At 34.7% G+C, this 23,849-nt stretch overlaps 1 protein-coding gene across 1 annotated transcript in view; it reads left to right on the plus strand.

Annotated features, from left to right (window-relative positions):
• The first annotated feature begins 8,969 nt into the window (after positions 1-8,969).
• Positions 8,970-23,849, plus strand: part of LOC111169173 (adhesion G protein-coupled receptor L3) — a 192,678-nt gene continuing 177,798 nt past the window's right edge. Inside the window, exon 1 of the mRNA XM_089911258.1 lies at positions 8,970-10,069. Within this exon, the coding sequence (XP_089767384.1) occupies positions 9,388-10,069 (682 nt within the window). The 5' untranslated portion in view covers positions 8,970-9,387. The remainder of the gene's footprint in view (positions 10,070-23,849) is intronic.

Raw genomic sequence — 23,849 nt, forward strand, 5'->3', positions numbered from 1 at the left:
AGGCATTGTGAACTTGTGAAGGATACAGTGGTAAGCATGTTTTCTGTATGCAGGCAATTTGTTTGCATGTTTTTTTATTTTTTCAGGTGAGGGAAGCTTCTAGAATCAGAATTAGATGATGGGCAATGACTGGCCAATCCTAAATGTTACTAAGCTTTTCAGTGACGAATCATGTTTGCCTTGCCAGTTTTTGTTATGGGAATTTGATTTGTGTGTACTTACTTCAACTAAAATTATAGGATATTTTACTTTAGTCTTGAAACTAGCAAATAAATGATGAATGGGCTACAGCCAGTCACGACATAGGCAAGACCATAATAATTTTCTCCGAAGTACAACTGCCTAATAAATCTTAATTTTGAGTCACCTGCAGTACCAGAGGCACGCTTTACTTATGCTACAGTTCCTGCCAATTTCTTCACATTAGACCAGGACCAGAGAATTAAAAGTTAAATTTTACCTAATGACAATTTAGAAAAAAAGAGGTAAAAGTTGTTGGAAAAATAAAAATGTCCATTGAATTGTAAAATAGTATTTATAGACTATAATAAATACCTTATTAATACTTTTTACCATATATGCCATCTTCCTCATTAAATATTTGTTGGAGAGAGAAATACTAATCACCAAGAAGCTAGGGCAATTGCAATCTAAGTTGAAAATTTTATGTGGAATAAGACTAAAGTTGTGTGAGAGTGTACATTTTATGTTGTAGAATATAAATACCTTCATATATAATTCAAAGGATATATATTTAGAGCTATTTCAAGGAATGAAATTAGTTCTAGAAATCCCTTTATAGGCTAGTGCTTGAAAAATGTCAACTTTAGTGTAAGATTCCACTCCGAACTTCCAACTTCATTGTAAAATGGGCCTCAAGTCCAAACTTTTGAGACTATTGATTAAAAAAATTTTTGCCCTTTTGAAATCACATTTAATTCATTATTTTAATGGGCATTAGTATAATCTTTTATGTTACCTTTTTTAACAGTTGGCTTTTGATTAAATAATTTTTTTAACATCTTTACTGGAGTATAATTTAATTGCTTTACAATGGTGTGTTAGTTTCTGCTTTATAACAAAGTGAATCAGTTATACATATACATATATCCCCATATCTCTACCCTCTTGTGTCTCCCTCCCTCCCACTCTCCCTATCCCACCCCTCCAGGTGGTCACAAAGCACCGAGCTGATCTCCTGGTGCTGTGCAGCTGCTTACCACTAGCTATCTATTTTACATTTGGTAGTGTACATATATCCATAACACTCTCTCACTTCGTCCCAGTGAGACGAAGTCCCACTTCCCCCTCCCCGTGTCCGCAAGTCCATTCTCTACATCTGCGTCTTTATTCCTGTCCTGCCCCTAGGTTCTTCAGAACCTTTTTTTTTTTAGATTCCATATATATGTGTTAGCATATGGTATTTGTTTTTCTCTTTCTCACTTACTTCACTCTGTATGATAGAATCTAGGTCCATCCACCTCACTACAAATAACTCAATTTCGTTTCTTTTTATGCTGAGTAATATTCCATTGTATGTATGTGCCTAACCTTCATTATCCATTCATTTGTCGATGGACACATAGGTTGCTTCCATGTCCTGGTATTGTAAATAGAGCTTCAATGAACATTTTGGTATATGACTTTTTTTGAATTATGGTTTTCTCAGGATATATGCCCAGTAGTGGGATTGCTGGGTCGTATGGTAGTTCTATTTTTAGTTTTCTCAGGAACCTCCATACTGTTCTCCATAGTGGCTGTATCAATTTACATTCCCACCAACAGTGCAAGAGGGTTCCCTTTTCTCCACACCCCCTCCAGCATTTATTGTTTGTAGATTTTTTGATGATGGCCATTCTGACCAGTGTGAGGTGATATCTTATTGTAGTTTTGATTTGCAGTTCTCTAATGATTAATGATGTTGAGCATTCTTTCATGTGTTTGTTGGCAATCTGTATATCTTCTTTGGAGAAATGTCTATTTAGGTCTGCTGCCCATTTTTGGATTGGGTTGTTTGTTTTTTTGATATTGAGCTGCATGAGCTGCTTGTAGATTTTGGAGATTAATCCTTTATCAGTTGCTTCATTTGCAAATATTTTCTCCCATTTTGAGGGTTGTCTTTTCGTTTTGTTTATGGTTTCCTTTGCTGTGCATAAGATTTTAAGTTTCATTAGGTCCCATTGTTTATTTTTGTTTTTGTTTCCATTTCTCTAGGAGGTGGATCAAAAAGGATCTTGCTGTGATTTATGTCATAGAGTGTTTTGCCTATGTTTTCCTCTAAGAGTTTTATAGTGTCTGGCCTACACAATTAGATTTTTATTCCATTTTGAGTTTATTTTTGTGTATGGTGTTAGGGAGTGTTCTCATTTCATTCTTTTAGATGTACCTGTCCAGTTTTCCCAGCACCACTTATTGAAGAGGGTGTCTCTTCTCCATTGTATATTCTTGCCTCCTTTATCAAAGATAAGGTGAACATATGTGCATGGGTTTAACTCTGGGCTTTCTATCCTGTTCAATTAATCTATATTTTTATTTTTCTGCCAGTACCATACTGACTTGATTACTGTAGCTTTGTAGTTTAGTCTGAAGTCAGGGAGCCTGATTCCTCCAGCTCTCTTGCTTTCTCAAGATTGCTTTGGCTATTCAGGGTGATTTATGTTTCCATACAAATTGTGCAATTGTTTGTTCTAGTTCTGAGAAAAATGCCAGTGGTAGTTTGATAGAGATTGCATTGAATCTGTAGGTTGCTTTAAGTAGTATAGTCATTTTCACAATGTTAATTCTTCCTCTCCAAGAACATAGTATATCTCTCCGTCTATTTGTATCATCTTTAATTTCTTTCATCAGTGTCTTATAGATTTCTGCATACAGGTTATTGTCTCCTTAGGTAAGTTTATTGCTGGGTATTTTATTCTTTTTGTTGCAATGGTAAATGGGAGTGTTTTCTTAATTTCACTTTCAGATTTTTCATCATTAGTGTATAGGAATGCAAGAGATTTCTGTGCATTAATTTTGTATCTTGCTACTTTAGCAAATTCATTGATTAGCTCTAGTAGTTTTCTGGTAGCATCTTTAGGATTCTCTATGTATAGTATCATGTCATCTGCAAACAGTGACAGCTTTACTTCTTTTCTGTTTTGGATTCGTTTTATTTCTTTCTCTTCTCTGATTGCTGTGGCTAAAACTTCCAAAACTATGTTGAATAATAGTGGTGAGAGTGGGCAACCCTGGTTTGTTCCTGATCTTAGAGGAAATGGTTTCAATTTTTCACCATTGAGGACGATGTTGGCTGTGGGTTTGCCATATATGGCCTTTATTTTGTTGAGGTAAGTTCCCTCTAAGTCTACTTTCTGAAGGGTTTTTATCATAAATGGATGTTGAATTTTGTCAAAAGCTTTTTCTGCATCTATTGAGATGGTCATATGGTTTTTCTCCTTCAATTTGTTAATATGGTGTATCACATTGATTGATTTGCATATACTGAAGAATCCTTGCATTCCTGGGATAAACCCCATTTGATCATGATGTATGATCCTTTTAATGTGCTGTTGGATTCTGTTTGCTAGTATTTTGTTGAGGATATTTGCATCTATGTTCATCAGTGATATTGACCTGTAGTTTTCTTTCTTTGTGACATCTCTCTCTGGTTTTGGTATCAGGGTGATGGTGACCTCTTAGAATGAGTTTGGGAGTGTTTCTTCCTTTGCTATATTTTGAAAGAGTTTGAGAAGGATAGCTGTTAGCTCTTCTCTAAATATTTGATAGAATTCACCTGTGAAGCCATCTGCTCCTGGGGTTTTGTCTGTTGGAAGATTTTTAATCACGGTTTCTATTTTAGTGCTTGTGATTTGTCTGTTCATATTTTCTATTTCTTCCTGGTTCAGTCTCAGAAGGTTGTGCATTTCTAAGAATGTGTCCATTTCTTCCAGGTTGTCCATTTTATTGGCATAGAGTTGCTTGTAGTATTCTCTCATGATCCTTTGCATTTCTGCAGTGTCAGTTGTTATTCTCCTTTTTCATTTCTAACCCTATTGATTTGAGTCTTCTCCCTTTTTTTCTTGATGAGTCTGGCTAATGGTTTATCAATTTTGTTTACCTTCTCAAAGAACCAGCTTTTAGTTTTATTGATCTTTGCTATCATTTCCTTCATTTCTTTTTCATTTATTTCTGATCTGATCTCTCTGATGTTTGTCCTTCTGCTAACTGCTAACTTTGTTTTTTTTTTTTTTTTTGTGCTCTAATTTCTTTAGGTGTAACGTTTGATTGTTTATTTGAGATGTTTCTTGTTTCTTGAGTTAGGATTTTATTGCTGTAAACTTCCCTCTCAGACCTGCTTTTGCTACATCCCATAGGTTTTGGGTCGTTGTGTTTTCACTGTCATTTGTTTCTAGGTATATTTTGATTTCCTCTTTGATTTCTTCAGTGATCTCTTGGTTATTAAGTAGTGAATTGCTTAGCCTCCATATGTTTATATTTTTTACAGATTTTTTTCCTATAATTGATATCTAGTCTCATAGTGTTGTGGTCAGAAAAGATACTTGATACGATTTCAATTTTATTAAATTTACCAAGGCTTGATATGTTACCCAAGATATGATCTATCCTGGAGAATGTTCCATGAGCACTTGCGAAGAAAATGTATTGGTTGCTTTTGGATGGAATGTCTTATAAATATCAATTAAGTCCATCTTGTTTAATGTATCATTAAAAGCTTGTGTTTCCTATTTATTTTCATTTTGGATGATCTGTCCATTGGTGAAAGCGGGGTTTTAAAGTCCCCTACTATGATTGTGTTACTGTTGATTTCCCCTTTTATAGCTGGTAATATTTGCCTTATGTACTGTGGTGCTCCTATGTTGGGAACATAAATATTTACTATTTTTATATCTTCTTCTTGGATTGATCCCTTGATCATTATGGAGTGTCCTTCTTTGTCTCTTGTAATAGTCTTTATTTTAAAGTCTACTTGTCTGATATGAGGATTGCTACTCCAGCTTTCTTTTGATTTTCTTTTGCATGTAATATCTTTTTCCATCTCCTCACTTTCAGTCTGTCTGTGTCCCTAGGTCTGAACTGGGTCTCTTGTAGTCAGCATATGTATGGGTCTTGTTTTATATCCATTCAGCCAGTCTGTGTCTTTTAGTTGGAGCATTTAATCCATTTATACTTAAGGTAATTATCTATATGTATGTTCCTATTACCATTTTCTTAATTGTTTTGGGTTTGTTATTGTAGGTCTTTTCCTTCTCTTGTGTTTCCTGCCTAGAGAAGTTCCTTTAGCATTTGTTGTAAAGCTGGTTTGCTGGTGCTGAATTGTCTTAGCTTTTGCTTTGTAAAGGTTTTAGTTTCTTCATCGAATGTGAATGAGATACTTGCTGGGTAGAGTAATCTTGGTTGTAGGTTTTTCCCTTTCATCACTCTAAATATGTCCTGTGATCTCCACATCTTCTTCTTCCGCCATCTTGAAGCTCTTCTGATTAAATAATTTTTAAGGTGCTTAGTTATGGTTCTTCTAGTTGTCAGTCTGAACTCAGGTTTGTTATTAATCTAGCCATAGCATGAAGTGCATCTCTTAGGTAAAGCTTTTAACTGACCTATAATGAGGCATACAGTCCAGTGAACACTACAGTTACTTGATAAAGATCCATAATTGAGGATGATGATAAATTTTAACAGTATAAGTATCATAGAGTTCTTAAGAGTCCTAGAAATATTGCTAAAAATAAGATTTGTAAATTAATGAGATAAGGAATCTTAAAAGGAGAACCCCATTTACAACTTCCTAAGCATAACTTTTCATATATTCCATTTTTGTCTTCTAACACGTGTGATACTGAGCTTTCAAAAAAAGTCAGTGGAGAGAAATGAGTGTGATTTTGCCAACAATTGAAGACATGAGCTTAGGTCAATGCACAAAAATCTCACCTAAAAGTAACTATCCAAAATGGTATTTCTCCCTTGTTTTAAGAATTTCCTGTAGTTTTATTTATTGTGCATAGTAGCTCAATTTATCCCTTCCACTGAAATTATCTTAGATTTGTATCACTTGAAATCTGTGATTTTTTTTCAAAGTTTGTATTATGAACCCATTCTTTCCTGACTCTTTTTTCCCATTGATTCTTTTTTTTTTTCTTGTTGTGATCTAGGCAAATTGTCTCCAATGAGACAAATGTTTATAAGATAAAGAAGATGCTGCCTGATGAGTTTCATGAATATATTATAATTTCCCTGAATTTTCCCTGACTTGTATTAGTCAATATCTTAAAATAATAATGGAATCTAATTTGAAAGATACATAACCATAACGTGTTTGAGGATACCAATTTATTCTTTTAAGAGTTTGTTGAAAGGCTCACTTAGGAATTTCAGAAAAGCCCAGGGCAGGTGGCTTATTATTTATATCAACCTTCAGATACAGATTTTTCTGAAAGACGGTATTTTTCCACAATAATATAAAATATTGTTGAGTGTGAGGAATAGAACTTTCTTCAATAAAGATTCTAAATATGTTTATTCAGAATTAGATCATTCCCTGTTAATGTGTCACCCCATGAAGTACATTTCTCATAATACTGACAACTTATAGAAAATATTAGGCCTTAGGAAATGAATTACAGAGTAGTTTCTTCTGAAGACATCAATTTTTGAGATGGGTAAAAAGCAAGACTATTATGTTAAATAGTGATATAAACTATAATATTTAATAAATGAGACTATCCCAGCTATCTAAAAGCTTTCTATGTATAGTTACCAACCTGTCTTTCACATGGAATATATTTGTGTTATTATTATGAATATTGTATTCCCTATGTCTATAATTTGGAATGGTATGTTTATTCAGTCTTAGCTTGATTAACTTTTGCCTTATTTTTTCCAAGTTTGTACTGTATTTTTAAGCTTATAATGTGATTGTTTCTTAAAAATAATTTTATAGAGGAATGGGTTTTTTAAAAAAACATAATGTTCAATAAAGCAAGTATGAGTGAAATAAATTATTTACTTTCAGTTTGGAAGAGGTGAATAAAAAGTGCTTGGCCAATATCGTACCATTAATCTATTCTCTTTTCTCCTCTCTCTCTTTACTTCTCTCTCTCCAATAGAAGTGGAACAAAAAGGTAATTAAATACCTTTCATAAATTATATACTATTTATAGGCTAAGTTATTTAACAGTTTAACATCTAGTTAAAATAATTTTGTTATTAATTCTTATCTATTTTATGAAAATTTATTTACTATTTCTGCTGCTCAACTTCACTTTAGTCTGTTGTACTGACCAGTGCTGGTTTGATTTTTTTAATCCTAAAACAGTTTAACAGTGTAAAATTTTCAACCGTGCATTCTATTCCTCTTTATTTAAGCAGTTAGAAAAACAGTAGATGGTTTTGGATAGTAACTGCTTTAGATTTGTTTTTATTTCTATACTAGATAATTTTCCATAGCTCTGGTGTGGTTCCCCTGTTCCTTTAATTTTTAACTATTAGGGGAAAAGGGGAGGTGGTTTTCTAAAATACCTTAAAATAAATTGCTTTAGTAACCAAGGGCTGATTATTAACTAGCATAAAGTTTATATACAATTTTGACAATAATACCTACCCATCGTTTATAATTATAGACATCATATTAGAATCCTGAGAAATTCTTCTAATAATCAATTTTATTATCGAGTATAATTTGATGATGGCCCTCTATCCTTGCTATGGAAGATTTTGATAGTTAACTTTTCCCCTAAACTTTTCATTTTTCCAAAATTAAAACTTTGGGCATTTTAATAATGTACTTTCCTTTTTAATAATCTGTAAACCCTAGCTGAGTTTCATCTTAGATTATTTTCCATTGGATGTAGGTTTATAGTTGTTGTTAAAGAGCTAATCACTAATACCAAGAGAATAATACTTTAATCATTAAAATATGGGTCAACATCCAAATTTCTTGTGATTTCCTAATTTCTCCTCCCAATACACTTCTAATCATTTCAGACATAACAGTGGACTGCATGATTATTTTTCAATGTGTTTTTTCTGCAAAAATATTGGAGCACTGTTTCCCATAGCAGGTTCAGCAGAACATTACACCCCATCAGGCTCTGTAGAAAGGGTTCCATGATCAAATTAGTTTGTGAAATTTGGTCACCCTCCCCACTTCCATCTTGGAGATTCACTAATGTACCTCAGCTATTAGAATCCTGGTATTATGTTTCATATGATATTTCTTAAACACAGATGGCTAGGGATCCCTGTTTTTTTCTGTGTAATATGTGGCTAAACCACTTAAAACAGGTGCTTCAATGACCTCCCTTTGGGAAACATTGCTTTTTAGCCCCTTCATTACAGATGAATTGGCCAAGTTTTTTTTTTTTTTTTTTTTTAACCACCACTCATATGATGTGCTACTGAATCATACTAAAAATCAACTGAATCAGATAATTCCTGCCCATTTTCAGTCTGAAGTATGAGCAGCAAAATATTGTAGCAAGTAATCTTGTTTTTTAATGTTCTTCTCATGTAACAGTAAAAGGTACATGTTTTTAAGTTCCAATACTACTGTATTTAACAGGACATTTTTAACTGATTAAAATCTAGATCTTGGGTTCTTCTCTGTAACCTTTCACCTTTTCTTCTTTCCTTATTCCTTCTTTCCTTTCTTTTTCTTCCTTTCTCTTTTTCCTTCCAGTATCCATCCATCACTCATTTTTAATTGTGTGGGTTGCATGCTCTGTGTGTGCTATAGCAGCTTTAAGAGCTTTTTACCTAGAAGGCTCAGTGGCCTGTATTACAGGGCTTTTCTTTTCCCTTATTATTATATTTTAATTACTATTGTATTTCCATATGCTTCTTAATAAGTATAGGATAGTTAATAGCATCAGAATGAAAACAATTTCTTTAAAAATTCCAATTAAGATATATAAAACCATCACATATAAAAATTTATATTTGTTATATGTCTATAGAATACATAGACATAAGTCACAATTATATATATACATATCCAAAATTATTGTAAGACACTTGCAAAGGTAAAGAGCAAAGGAAAGCACAGCCACTCTTTAAAAGGCCAAAGTTTTTCAGCAAATGAAATCAAAATGATTATGAACAAATGTCACAATTAATGTGGACGACTACTTTATGTTCCCAGAAGGATACAGCAAAATAATTAAGTGGTGGTGGGTATTTCTTGTTAGAGTTGAATTCCATTTGGTGAAAAATAAGAATATATGACAAAATATTAAAATTAATACATTTATTATTTTGACTCTTTCCCTTCCAACAGTTTTTCTTTGTCCTGGACTACTAAAAGGAGTATACCAGAGTGAACATTTGTTTGAGTCCGACCACCAATCTGGGGCATGGTGCAAAGACCCTCTGCAGGCTTCTGACAAGATTTATTATATGCCCTGGACCCCCTACAGAACTGATACCCTGACTGAGTACTCATCCAAGGATGACTTCATTGCTGGAAGGCCAACTACAACCTACAAGCTCCCTCACAGGGTGGATGGCACAGGATTTGTAGTGTATGACGGAGCTTTGTTCTTCAATAAAGAGCGCACCAGGAACATAGTAAAGTTTGATTTGCGGACTAGGATAAAGAGTGGAGAGGCTATCATAGCAAATGCCAATTACCATGATACCTCCCCTTACCGTTGGGGAGGCAAATCTGACATAGACCTGGCAGTGGATGAGAATGGGCTATGGGTAATCTATGCAACAGAACAAAACAATGGTAAAATTGTCATTAGTCAGTTGAACCCTTACACCCTACGGATTGAAGGGACATGGGATACTGCATATGATAAAAGGTCAGCTTCCAACGCATTTATGATATGTGGGATTCTGTATGTGGTCAAATCTGTATATGAGGATGATGACAATGAGGCCACAGGGAATAAGATTGACTACATTTACAACACCGACCAAAGTAAGGATAGTTTGGTGGATGTACCCTTTCCCAATTCATACCAGTACATAGCAGCTGTGGATTACAATCCCAGGGACAACCTTCTTTATGTATGGAATAACTATCACGTCGTGAAATATTCTTTGGATTTTGGACCTCTGGATAGTAGATCAGGTAAGTTTGACTTTTGATGGTACTTTAAGGGGCAATATTTACAACTTGCTCTAAGTAAGTTGATTGTATATTTTGATTAGACATCCTTTTGTGGTCTTCTGGCCTGTGTATTGAAAGTTATTCATTGTCTTTTCAGCTAAAAAATTGTTGCTGTTAATCACTTTCAACTTTAAAAAAATATAGGCATAAGAAACTGACTCTTCCTCCTCCGTGCAGCTAGTCTCCAACCTTCAGCCCTTATTTGAAGGGCATTTTCATTATCAGCTAGTTAGTTCTTTGTGTAGTGAAGTACACAAAACCTCTGCAAAAATAGAATGCCATCCCATCTAATTGATTGTGACATGCCCTGCGAAGTGCTCTCCACTTGGAAAATGTCAAAGGGTTGGCTTGATATAATTCTTCAGGAGGCCTGCACCAATATATTCAACTCACCAAGAGCATCATATATGACCACCCCTACTGGGAATATTGTCGGTTTGACTGTACATATGTCTGAGTGTATCTAATTAATACATACAGAAAAATGTTCCTAACTGATACAGACAAAAAAATAGATCTCAATTTTTATAAGAAACAGCAGTGCAAAACTCAGCTTTGAAAAAAATGAGACAAGCTTTAATTCCCATTCTTTAAAATTGTATTTTTCCTCTCTAGGACATACTGTTTACTTTTAATATTATTTAAAGACAGTCATAAATTGCTTTATCTTTTACATTTCTATTTGCACAAATGAGCAGAATTATCTTAGTCTAGAAGTTAAATTATTTTAACTAGCAATAATATTGTTCCTCCTGATAAAGTATAATGGAAAAGTAAGATATAGGTGTCCGAATTTTGATAGTAACGTAGCAATTCATAGTTTAATTTTTTTCTTCTAGTGCTTACATGTTAATATTTATTATTTTCTGCATTGCTTTTACCTTGCTTTTACTAGCATGTCATTCTGCTTACTAACTTACTTCACTATATACATATCTTCTTATACAATTAGATTCTAAGTGCCATAGAGCCAGTAATCTTGCCTTACCCATCTTTTTATTATTTTTCATCTGACCATTATTTCTGCCTTCTTAGACACTAGTGTCATATATGGCATATAGAAAATAAAGGCTCAATAATTCTTTGTTGAATGAATGAATGGATGAATGAATGAATGCCTTTCCACTTCTCACTGTGATAGAATGTCAAATTGGGTGGCATTTTCTCTAATCCCTGTAAGAGTGACAGCAATTCTTTCCATGGCCAGCAATGCTGATATTATGTTGAATTGCTTTGTGTGGAAGGAGAAGCCTAATATACAACAGCAGCAAAAGCAACTTCTCCTTACTGAGTTCTCAAAAATCTCGTAGACCTGGCCAACCTCTGTACAGGTAAGGTTTCTCAATCCAACACATCCTTCAATTAAAAACCTAAGCAAATCATCTGGAATATTCTGGGAAGACAGTTCTTTCAGATCTGTGATGCTCTTAAACCAAAATTCATATTTTGGCAGTGAAAACTCTTGACGAGTGGTTCTTAGCCTTTTTTGACTTTTAGTTGTAACTGGAGTAATTTCTAATTGCCTCCAAAGAAATAATATATAACTCACCATCTTTTAATGTTCGTGAATAAGGAGCAGTAACGTATATTCATTTTATTTATTGGAAAGATCATGCATTATTTTTTTTAGAATAATAGATAGGTTAAAATTAATTAACATTCCAGGTTTTGACTTGATGGACTGAAGCAAATTCTTAGCTTAGTGTTTATAAATTATCCTTAAAGAAAAAGATGATACCATAGCCTCATGTATTTAGAGACTTGCCAAAAAATATTTCTAACGTACATTAATAAAATTATGTGTGTATCCATATATATGATGTCATTGTAATTGTGGACATAGGAAAATTATACCACTCATTTAATTTTGTTTGTTTGTTTGATTATGGGAGTTAAATTATCAGCCATCTTGCCCACTTGTACTAGTGCTCCTATTTGTTAAAAGCATGTTTTTAAAGTGACAAACACTGAGAAATGATAAAGTTCAGCTTCTGAAACAAATTCCTAACTTAAGCCAGGAGATTCAGTTTTCACTCTTTTTAAATGACAGTGAAGCTCTCTTGTGTTTTGCAAAGAGTGAGATTTCAACTGTATTAAATTTGTATATATAATCACAAGAAAAATTATCAATTTTCATGCATGAATGCTCAAATTAAAAAGCTAGTACTTTGGTGTGGACTTAACAGTTTAGAGGTAGAAAGAATAAGTGTAGAATAATAATAAGTGTGCATTTTATGCATGAATATGAGAATTTCAGTTAGCATTAATGGAGGCTGTTCACCTTATTCTACACAAAGTTTCAACTGAGTGTTTTTCTTTAGTATAAATTACATTGACATTTTTCAAAGAAATTTCCTTTAATGATTCTTATTACGGATCTTCTTATGTGTCTATGTATGGAAACCAACTATAGTATAAATACGTTAGGGTCAAAAAGACTAATTCTGACTAATTCTAAGTCCATAGATCTACAGTATATTTTCTGTTGCCATCTGTTGGAAGCAAGCTGAGTATTTTTGCTCTGATTTCAACTGAGCTCTAATCATTGAAAAGTCACACTTTTGAAGTTTTTATGTAATGGGGTATCTGTGTTTTACTTCTACTGAATATTACTATTCTGTAAATTAAAAGATCTGGGTGTTGGAAGTTGAGACAAATATGTTCTCTGAGATGTATAAAAATCCTCGGGTGAAGCATCCATGGAGGTGGCATACTGCTTCTGAACATGGATCTGGGAGCCTGAAGGACTTGTGTTTTAATTCTGCCTCAGGTGCTTGTTTGACTATAGGCAGGCTACTGAGCCTCTTGGTCTTAGTTTCCTCAACTATAAAATGGAAAAAAAAATAATACCTATCTCGGAAGATTATTGTTATGATATATGTAATAGGCATAGCAAGATTAACATAAAATCTACATGCCAACCCTACAAGGACCATTATTATCCATATCATCTGATTGAGGGGCTTAAGGCACTACAGCTTGTATAATTTATTTAAAAATTACTCAGCTATTAAAATTCAGCCCAACTTGAGATTCATGCTCCCTTCCATGACACTAGTAGTGGAAAGTATGCCTACTGAAGCTATGTGTCTGGATGCATTCACTTGACAGAAGTGATCTCAGTATCCCCATGTGTCAGACACTCTGCAGATGCAAATCTAATTTGTAGTTCTCATCATTAGATAATTACCATAGATCTGCACTCCAAACAATTGCCTCTATTTTTCAACGGTGAAATCATACTGTGTCAAGATTTGTTGAATAATTTAAGAAATAAATAAATGAATTATATATATATATATATATATATATATATATGAAACCTTCTTTTTCAGCATATTATGGGAATGGGAGTATTAGTCCTAACATTTGTTTTATTAAGATTACATGTATGCTTCTCAGGTAGTCCTCTTCACAGTTTACCATGCAATCCTATGATCTAGAAGTGTTATGTCACCCCATTTATTCCCCACACACCACCCATACCTACTTCTTCTCTTGACTCAGATTGTAGCGACACTTGGTAACCTAAAGGAAGTTAGGTCTGTTAAAAAGTGCCAAAGCACTTTAACACCTAATGTACTTTCATCCAGAAGAAGTAATTAGAGAAATTAGTCAGTATTTACAATGGGAAAGAAAGTGAACAACTGTTCAATGAATTTTATTTTCGGAACCTATTCTCAAATTTTTCGGTTAATGAATTACAGGAATTTTTTCAACTTAGAGGAAATAGAAAGTGTATTCAAGTGAATAAGTGTGTTCCTTTGAAAATACATTTTGTGTGCAGAACAGGTGATTGATTTGGTTTTGGACACCAGTATCAAAAATGCCTGTAAGCATTAGCACCTGAGGATAAAGTAAATATGAAAGTGCTATTTTTTTTTTTTTCTGAGCAGAGAACTAGCAAATCTAGAATTTTTCTTAAATGTACTTTTATTTATTTATTTATTTTGCGGTGCGCGGGCCTCTCACTGCTGTGGCCTCTCCCATTGCGGAGCACAGGCTCCAGATGCACAGGCTCAGCGGCCATGGCTCATGGGCCCAGCCGCTCCGCGGCATGTGGGATCTTCCCAGACCGGGGCACGAACCCGTGTCCCCTGCACCGGCAGGCGGACTCTCAACCACTGCGCCACCAGGGAAGCCCTCAAATGTACTTTTAACTGAGCCTTTTTCCTGTCCTATAAAATACGATAAAACTATACATTCATCATTGCCTCCAATTGGCTATCTTTTGTAAGATACACATTAAAAACCTCCAAACAATACTTAGCTATTTCACAAGTTATTTGAGTGATTCTCATGTCAGCATCATAATTCTAAAATTCTACCTGATGTCCTGATATATCCGGTGTGAGAGAATTAAATAGTTGCTTTACTTGCCTTTAGTTAACTGGTGTTGAATGACTTTCACTCTTGAGTTCTTTCTGCTAAAGCACCTTGTGCTGAGTTCATTATTCATTGATAAAATAGGAGATGTGAGGTATTTTCTTTGACTCTTCCATTTTGTTTCTAAAGTGTCCACTGAATAATCCAAACATTCCTTGTCAAATATACAAATATTTTCCACTATTTCCTACTGAAGGAAGAAGAAGTAGGCTCAGGTTGATAATAAGAATAGACTAGACAGAGAAGCCCAGAGCCAAAATTTTTCTGAATTTAGTGTGTCTAACAGATCTAAAAATCTGTTGGTTGAGGTTTAGTGAAACACATCAAGCAGTCAGTATGAACCGCAAATGATAAGGACATGTAGCTACTGTCTAGTGCCTACTCTTCTGCTTCCCAAATACAATCCACATTTTCTTGAAAGCCATTTGAGTTTATGTAAATGTAATCATTCTTGTATATGCTGAAGATAGTAGACTCTAAAACCACAACAAAAAGCCTACACATAACAGTTTAACAATGCAGATAAGGTGAAACTTCTGTCCTTATAATATGCTAATTAAGTGCATCTGTGGCTCCAGTAAAAGCTGTGGCTATGTAGTGATGAATAAGAACTTTAAACACACATGACACCTCGTTAAAATGTAATTTTCACATCATATATCTGAGCCCTTTACTTTGACAGCTGAGTAATGTGAGTGCTGGGCAGAGAATCTTGAACATTTTGAAACTGTCACGTGTTTAATAAGTAGCTGAATCTGCTTCCTGAACGATTTAGTTAAATATGTTGCACCCTAGTCACAAAATAGAGCCTGAAAGTAGTGGGATTTTAAATCAAACTTGTCCTCAGTGTATGGGTTAGGATTGCTTCACAGTTCCACTTGAGATGCCACATTGTCTCTAAAGTTTAGTTTACATCTATCTCAGTAGCTGAGTGAACTTTACAGAAAGAAAAAATAGCTACTTGTTGCTAATTTCATCCAGGTCTGTATTTTTATGCATCATCTGTTTGCCTGTCTGCAGAGGAGCCCCCTCTTTTTCTCTCCAATGCTTCATTGCCTGTAGTGACAGCTGCTGCCTGAAGGGCATTGCTGCTGGTGATGTTTCAGGGAGCACAGCCAAAACTTGCAAAATTTGCAATAGCTATTCCATTGCCACTTAACATCAGCTGAATTCTCTTATGTTTGTTTTTACATGTCTTGTATTTTTCTTCTTCATAATTGAAGGCTAAACCTTTCCTAGAACAACACCTTCTGCTTTTCGGGCTCTGAATATCAACATCGCAGTCCTGTACAAAGCACAGCTAGCTGGACCTGGCTTTGTACAGCTGAGCCCAGTGTTAGCCATTCATCCCACATCTAGGTGACCCTCCTAATAAAGGAGACAAGCTGCAAGCTTCACAAATGTTACTAACTTATTAATTTTTTTTCCTACAGAGTGATGTCCCTGATAAATGTATAATTATTAGGACAATAATCATGATTATTTCTACATGTAGCTCACAGTCATAAAAGATGACTTGTGAATAAGCTTCCCACTCACACCAGCTGTCTTTGCTGTAGCCATTTCACTGCTCATTAGCACATCCACCAGAGGGCAGGCAGGTGGAACTGAAATAGTTGGCTGCTCATTATTAGCCCATCTTGTCAGGGTTGGCAATAGTGATTATCATGGGATTTCTGGTTATCGAGGGGTTCCACTTTAGAATACTCTGCTTCTATCCATATTGACATAAATAACTGAGAATTAACTTTATTATATAGCAAAGTCTGACGTTTGCTTTATTTCTCTGTTGTTTTTTTAAAAATTTTAGACAATGAACAAATACCTTAGAATAGGGTTGCCAAGCAAAAATATGAATTTAAGCAGAAGAGTATTTCCCTCTTAATAACTACTTTCCACCACAGAGCTAAATTCTCAGATAATAATGATTAATGACCAAAAATTTAAGATACCTAAATTACAGGTATAATTTACCATGTTGTATAATTTTATGGGATGAGACATGTCAGATTTCCCTGAAAACAAATGGATAATATTTTTTTTGTTTGCTTAATAAGAATTTGCCTGTTTCTCTTCATTCCCTTCAGTAGTACAAATTCATAGCCAAACTCTATGCATCCACTTACCCCAATGAAAATACAAATTAAAATTATCTAGGACTTTCTCTTTGAAGTGTCAGGTGACTGAAATATTTCAGCCTTAAAATCTGGATTTTTAAAACTAATGTTAGAAAAAACAATTCTACCAAAAATATACAAATGCAAGTGAAGTTAGGTATTTGTTAATTTCATAACTTCGAATTATCTCTTATGCTAATTTTTTGTGGGTTTTTTTTTTTTTTTGCAGTACGCGGGCCTCTCACTGTTGTGGTCTCTCCCGTTGCGGAGCACAGGCTCCGGACGCGCAGGCTCAGCGGCCATTGCTCACGGGCCCAGCCGCTCCGCGGCACGTGGGATCTTCCCGGACCGGGGCACGAACTCGTGTCCCCTGCATCGGCAGGTGGACTCTCAACCACTGTGCCACCAGGGAAGCCCTGTTATGCTAATTTTTTAAATAAGAAATGTTTTTGAAGAAACTTGCTTTTGAGAGAAAATGTCACTTAAAAACACTTTGTTCAATAAAAATATAAAATCATAAACTTTTTAAATTAGTGAAAACAAAATTTCAAAATTTATGATAATTTTGCTGTATAGTATACATATTTACACATTAAACAAAAAAAAAGAGGCTTTTATATTTTATAGAGAGAAATCTGAGACAAACAATGATAATAGTCGGGAAGGGGTTTCTGAAAATTCATTCTTTATTTTGATACAGAAAAATAAATCCTTCAACCTGTTTGTGGAGAAGAAGCTTGAAAGTGGAATTGGAAATCTTAAGATAAGGTCAAAGGTGAAAAGTGAAATTCAGGCACAAAATCAAACCTGCTGCAGAAAGCAGAAGCAGGGAGCCAGACTGGGCTTAAGTCAGAAGTCCAATGATTGATTGATAGGTCTTTCTTCCTCTCTTTCTCTCTTCTTTTTCCCTTCCTTACTTCCTTTCATTACTCAAGAAACTTGGCTTTAGGTAGCTGAGGCCAATCATTGTGCTATACTCTGTGGTTACAACTGTGAACAGGGCAGGCATTGGCCCTGCCCTCATCGAGTTTACAGAATAGTGAAGACAAATAAGAAGAAACAGAAGGAGAAAGGGGGAGGGGTGTCAGAAAATAGTAGTACTTATTAGCTACTGTTTGTCGAGTGCTTTCTTTTCTGGCCTTTTACATAGATTACCAAATTTAGTCCTAATAAAAATCATGCAAAGAAAACATTATTCTCATTTCCAGATAAAGAAAGTTAGGATCCGAGACGGTAAATAACTCAAATGTCACATACATAGTCCAGAGTTACAGTTAGAATGTTAGTCTGACTTTCTGCTATGTCATGTTGCCTCCAATCAGTAATTAAAAAGAATACAGCTGCCATAGCTAAGGAGCAAGGGAAAAGCAGGAAGGCAATGTACAGGTGGTAGAATATAAGTAAAGCAGGTAAAATGAAGTAGCAAATGCAAAGTAGCAAGGCCACGTCAAACTCATTTAGAATAAGGACAAGCGAACAGCAGCTAGTGTTACAAAGCACCTACTGCACTCTGCCCTGCATCTGGCCATCTGGGCAGTGGGGTGGAGGGCCCTCCTTGGCATGTGCCTCACTCCAGTGCTTGGCAAACAGTATCAGTGTATGAAACAGTATCAACATATTACAACAGGGTGGCTGGCAGATGGGCCGGCCTTCCTCACCTGGGTCTCTGGTCTCATTTGGCTGAAGACTGAGAGAGAGCAGTCTCCACTACTTTGCTGTGTACTCCCCTCCCCCCATCCCCGGCCAAGACCTGCTCTAGTAAAGTAGAGGTCCAGTGATCTTGTCAGGAGGATGGTGTAGGATGTAGGAGCTACAGGTGTTTCTGGAGAGGACTTTGGAGAACTGAAGAGATGGTTCCAGATCACTTCCATTTTCACACACACACACACACACACACACACACAAAAAGCACCTGACATCCCCTCCAAATTGTACTGGGTTTCACACACATGCCTTAACGCTTAAAAAAAATGCTATGAAGTACAGATGTGGAAAATAAGACTCAGAAATGTAAAATCATCTGTCCAGAGAAACCCAGTTGATAAATGTAGATGTGGGTTTCAAAGAAGCCCAGGTTTGTTTGACTAAGTCATGAAGCTGAAACAGTTTATATTTACAAGGGAAAGAATTATAATACACACAAACATACAATAGAACATGATATAATGGTGCATAGATTTGATGTGGGGTGTGTGTGTGTGTGTGTGTTCCTGTTCCTAGAAATGCTTGAAGAAACAGATTGAATTATTGGAGGATTAGAAGACTTAGAAACTTTTGCGGAAATTCTGAGCAATTTAAAAGACCATATGCTAACAGATGCGTATGGAATCTAAAAAAAAAAAATAGGTTGAATAACCTAGGGGCAGGACAGGAATAAAGATGCAGATGTAGAGCATGGACTTGAGGACACGGAGAGGGGGAAGGGTAAGCTGGGACAAAGTGAGAGAGTGGCATGGACATATATACACTACTAAATGTAAGATTGATAGCTAATGGGAAGAAGCCGCATAGCGCAGGGAGATCAGCTCCGTGCTTTGTGACCACCTAGACGGGTGGGATAGGAAGGGAGGGAGGGAGAAGCAAGAGGGAGGGGATATGGGGATTTATGTATATGTATAACTGATTCACTTTGTTATACAGCAGAAACCAACACACCATTGTAAAGCAATTATACTCCAATAAAGATGTTAAAAAAAATAAAAGACTTTAGAGCTTTGGGGACTGGCTCTTTGTTAGATTTATTTCTACTTAACTTATTTCAATTTTCTTAATCCAGATGTTTTGCTAGCAATACTATTATGGTTACTTTCCATGAGCAAGATTAGAAAAATAGGGAAAAAGTAAAACGAAGAAAGAAAAGAAAGGAGTTAGTGAGGCAAAGAATGAGGGAAATAAATTTTTTTTCCTAAAAATAAATGGACAAGAAATGAATGAGTTCCCTTTCTTCAAAGGGAAGGTGATGAAAGAGCATGCATTTAAAAATGTTATTTTGATTGATTTAAGAAATAACCTCAAGTGGTTAAAGATAAAATTAAAGACAAAATATGGAATATTTATACCTTGCTGGCTGAAATATAAATTGTTGTTAACCACTTTTGAGAGAAACTTGGCAATATTTAGTAGAGCCCATGTCTACATGATTGGCATATCTTATATACTAACAAATCCATTTCTAGGTTTGCTCACTGGAGAAACTTTCTTACATGTGTGCATAGAGAGCAAGCTTTGTGTGTGGTTGCCCAAGTGACTAATAAGCAGCTGGAATAGGAGACATGAATGTGACATCTATCTTCGCTGGCACAGAGATATTAAAAGCCCTGGTCAGTGTTGAAGGTAGAAGGAAGCATTATGTGATCAGTTATTCCTTAGAAAGAAATGTACTAAGTTAAGTACTGGTACCATGAAATGATAAGTAAGAAAAGATCTTATACTGAAATTTACTCTTTCTAGTAATATCATTCCATTTGGTCTCAACCTGGCTGTAATAACTTAAAGAAGCCAGGATTACAATTTGCCAAAGTACCAACAACCTTTAACTCCTGTAACTCTTTCTCAGAAATCATTACATTGTTAGTAAACGAAGCTCTCTCTTGTCAGAAAAGGAAAATTTCACTCTGAAATTTTAATTGAGTGTGACATAATAGTAGCTATTATGTGTTTCAGCCACTGTGCACATTAAACAGTTCTTGAGAATTTAATTGCTTTAAAAGTATTTTTATACCTCCTTCACTGAATTTTCCCCCTGAGCATGAATAGATTCATATACTCTGGATTCCTATAACAGCTTTTGGTATAACAATAATTTTTAAGCTTTCAGGAACATGGCAAAGTACTTCAGGGGATGAACAGGACTATTGAATTAGCTGATCATGTTCCAAAGTTAAGAATTTACAATGCCATGACACAGGTTCAAGTGCCCAGTTTCTGCAAGCATGGAAAAGCTAAAATTTTCTAAACCAAATAGTGAACTAGAAGACATATGTGAATTAAGGTGGAGGTTTTAGTTCTCTGAGTTATACAACTAAAAAAGATGTTAATCTTAAGAGATACGTGCCATGAAAGTATTGAATTTCAGGACAAAATATCACATAAGGAATATAAAAAATAATTACCTAGTGGAGTTGAATTGTATATTGGGGTTAGAGCCTAAAATCATCTATTAAAGTAAAAATTAAATATAGTCAAACTTATTTTTGAAACTCCTTTAGTAGTTTATAAAATATAATGAGTTTTTTAAAATATATCCGTATAAAGTACAGATAGCATTATATGTTATTGTGCAATGTATATAGTGCATAATAAAAGGTACCTTTACAGAGTATAATTTTATAATATTTTAATTACATAAAAGAACTACATGAATTCATTTAAATTGAAGGTAATATCTGTGATACAGTTACTCTGTATTAAAAAAAAAAAGAGTTCCATAGTTATTTCTGTGTAAATTCTTTCCGTGAGAGCTTTTTTCCCTAAGTAACACATGTATTCTTCTTGAATATATTGATTTCTACTTTCCCATTAAACTTATATACAATTATTAGATCACTTATTAAGTGCTTCAGCAGTACAACTAACAAAGTCATGTGACTTAAGAATATTTAATGATATCAGAAATATTCATTATGTATTGCTAATTTTTCTTAGAAAGCAGGTTTACATGATTTGGAATTCAGGTCATTATACATTTTTCTACTATTTATGTTTGAAAATTTTTTTTTAAGTTTTTAAAAAATGATTTATGTAGAATAGGCCTATTCATTATACCTAGTACATTTTTTAACAAGCTGAGGATCCAGAGTTTTAATGATAGTTAATTTCTTAATGGTTCAGATTTGAGCTTTTCTGGGTTTTCCCAAATTTCTTTAGTGAATATGTTAAGTCTGAAATATTTGAAATAAATTTCTGAAAATTAAGCTAATATTCCACATGACTAGAGTGACAATAATCTATTTAGAATTCTATGATGGAATGTAAAAAGGCCTTCTAACTGTGTTCAGGACAATTACCCAACTACCTAATTCCCACCCCCTTGTGACTAGGACACACAAATAAGAAATTGCCATAGTCTTACTGAGAGAATGAAACTGTAAGAGAGGAGCCTTACTCCATTTCTAGCTTTATTTTCTTTGCTAAGGAAGAAAATTTGTAGTTCTTAAAAGTATTGGGCATTCCTAGAAACTTTGCTTCTACCCCTTGACTACAGAGTCATTATATTATTTGGTTTAGTGGTATTTTCTGTCAATTTTGACTTTTAAACTTTTAAAGCATCAGTTTTCACCAGTTGTTTGTAAGGATAAAAATTGAAAAGGCAAAAACATAAAAAGACAACCATGAGTTTAAATATACCCACATTGAATTTGAATGAAAAGAGAGTCAACCATTCTAATCAGAGATGAAACTTGAATATTTTACTTTTAGCTTTGACAATAAAGCAGATAAATTGCCCATCTGAAACTTTCAATATTCTTTTTTTTTATTTATACAACTATGCCCTTTTTATGTTCATGCTTATATTTTCTAGGAAGAAGTAGGTAAGTATGTTTATTGAACATAGACTATTAACCATTAAAATAAGATATCCAATGAATATTTTTGATGAAGGAGAAGCACTAATGGTTTTTATCTTGGTGTAATTATATTAAAAACCATTCATAGCGAAAGTATTAGAGTGTTTTGCTGCAATTTTATGTAGTTATTTTGGGAGGCAAATAATTTTGTTCTAGTGAAGAGTGGGTTTAAATACTTTGGTGAATTAAAGCCTCTTTTTATATTTCTTTGTGTAATAGAACTTTAGTGTGTGCAAGTAGGTTATAGGCAAGTGATTCCTAAGTTATATAGGATAATGGATCTCAAAGCGTAGTCCAGAAGGAACTTGTTACAAATGCAAATTCTCAGGTCTCATTACAGATTAAATCAGAAACTCTGGGGGTGAATCTCAGTAATCTATTTTTAATAGGCTGCTAAATTTGAGAATTACTGTGTAGGCCATAACCCCTAGGTTGTATATATTAGGTTAGTATACACTATGGAGTATAATTAAAAACGTTAAACTTTTTTTTTTTTTTCTAAATTTCTGTGATATTTGTTGATTGCCTTTGTTTCCCAACCCCCTATCTGATGACTCCTGCAATGAGGCTGTAAAAATCACTGAGGGAGCATGTTAAAATGCAGATTTCCTGTCTCTTTCAAATCACAGCCCTAAAATGTTGATTCAGTATGCAAAGTGAGGCATGGGGATAGTATATTTTAAAGGTGATTCTGGGTTTGGAAAAAATCACTACTCTAGGTTCCCTAAGGTTTAAATAAAATTTATATCTTAGGAATGTTATCTTAATGCATTAAGAATCTGTGGAGCGATATATACTTTCTACCTCCTCTCTGGGCTAAGGCTGTTCTGGCAGTGAAATGCATCACTTTGTTTTATTAAATGATCCTGTTTTGTATCCTCATAGAATTACTACCTGTGTGGTTGACAGAAAAGAACAGCAGCCTGATACAGGATGGACACATCCCCTCTCAGGCTTGTCCTAGCAATGCAAGATGCCATTCATCTTCACCTTGAATAGCTGGAATTAATTAACACAGTGAGAAGAGCAATGAGACTCTAGGCAATCATGCAGTGCCTCACAACCACTCATGGTCTAATCGTATGTTGGGAAACAAACAAAAAAAAAAGGTGAAAAATGTTCAGGAAAACAAATTAGACCTGTCACTATATTTGAAGGAACGTAGCAACCAGTATAATCCCATCCTTAAACCATGAGCAATACCTCAAACTTCCATATTCTAATTTAAGGCTAAGTTTTGTTTCATAATCAAAAGTGAGATGGGTAGAATTCTGAATTTTTCATTTATGCTCATAATTTTACAAGTATACTAACACATAGTCTGGAATACATGATAGTTCCTTCTTCTGTCCATTCCCACTGACTTTTGTAAACATGGACAGATGACAAGCTGTTTTGAAATGCTATTTTGCTGCCTGAGTCCCATCACTCTTTCTGACTGTTCATTTATTCTGGCTATTCAAGGCCGGCATGAATGGCACTCAGATTTGCCAGCTGAGATCTGAGTGGATGCAGAAAACGTGCCAATCCTGAATCAGGCTGATGTGTAATCTTTGTTTGGTCCAGCCCCCTGCTGCTCTCATTTTTCTCTTTTAAGACAGAAGCATCTAGTGGCTTTGACCTAATAAGAATGTAAAATTTAAAAGCATGTTTTCAAATGTGAACCTGTTG

This window comes from Delphinapterus leucas, chromosome 5, assembly GCF_059928025.1.
Source record: "Delphinapterus leucas isolate spDelLeu-1000000601 "Yukka" chromosome 5, BTC_Dleu_Yukka2, whole genome shotgun sequence".
Taxonomy (NCBI): domain Eukaryota; kingdom Metazoa; phylum Chordata; class Mammalia; order Artiodactyla; family Monodontidae; genus Delphinapterus; species Delphinapterus leucas.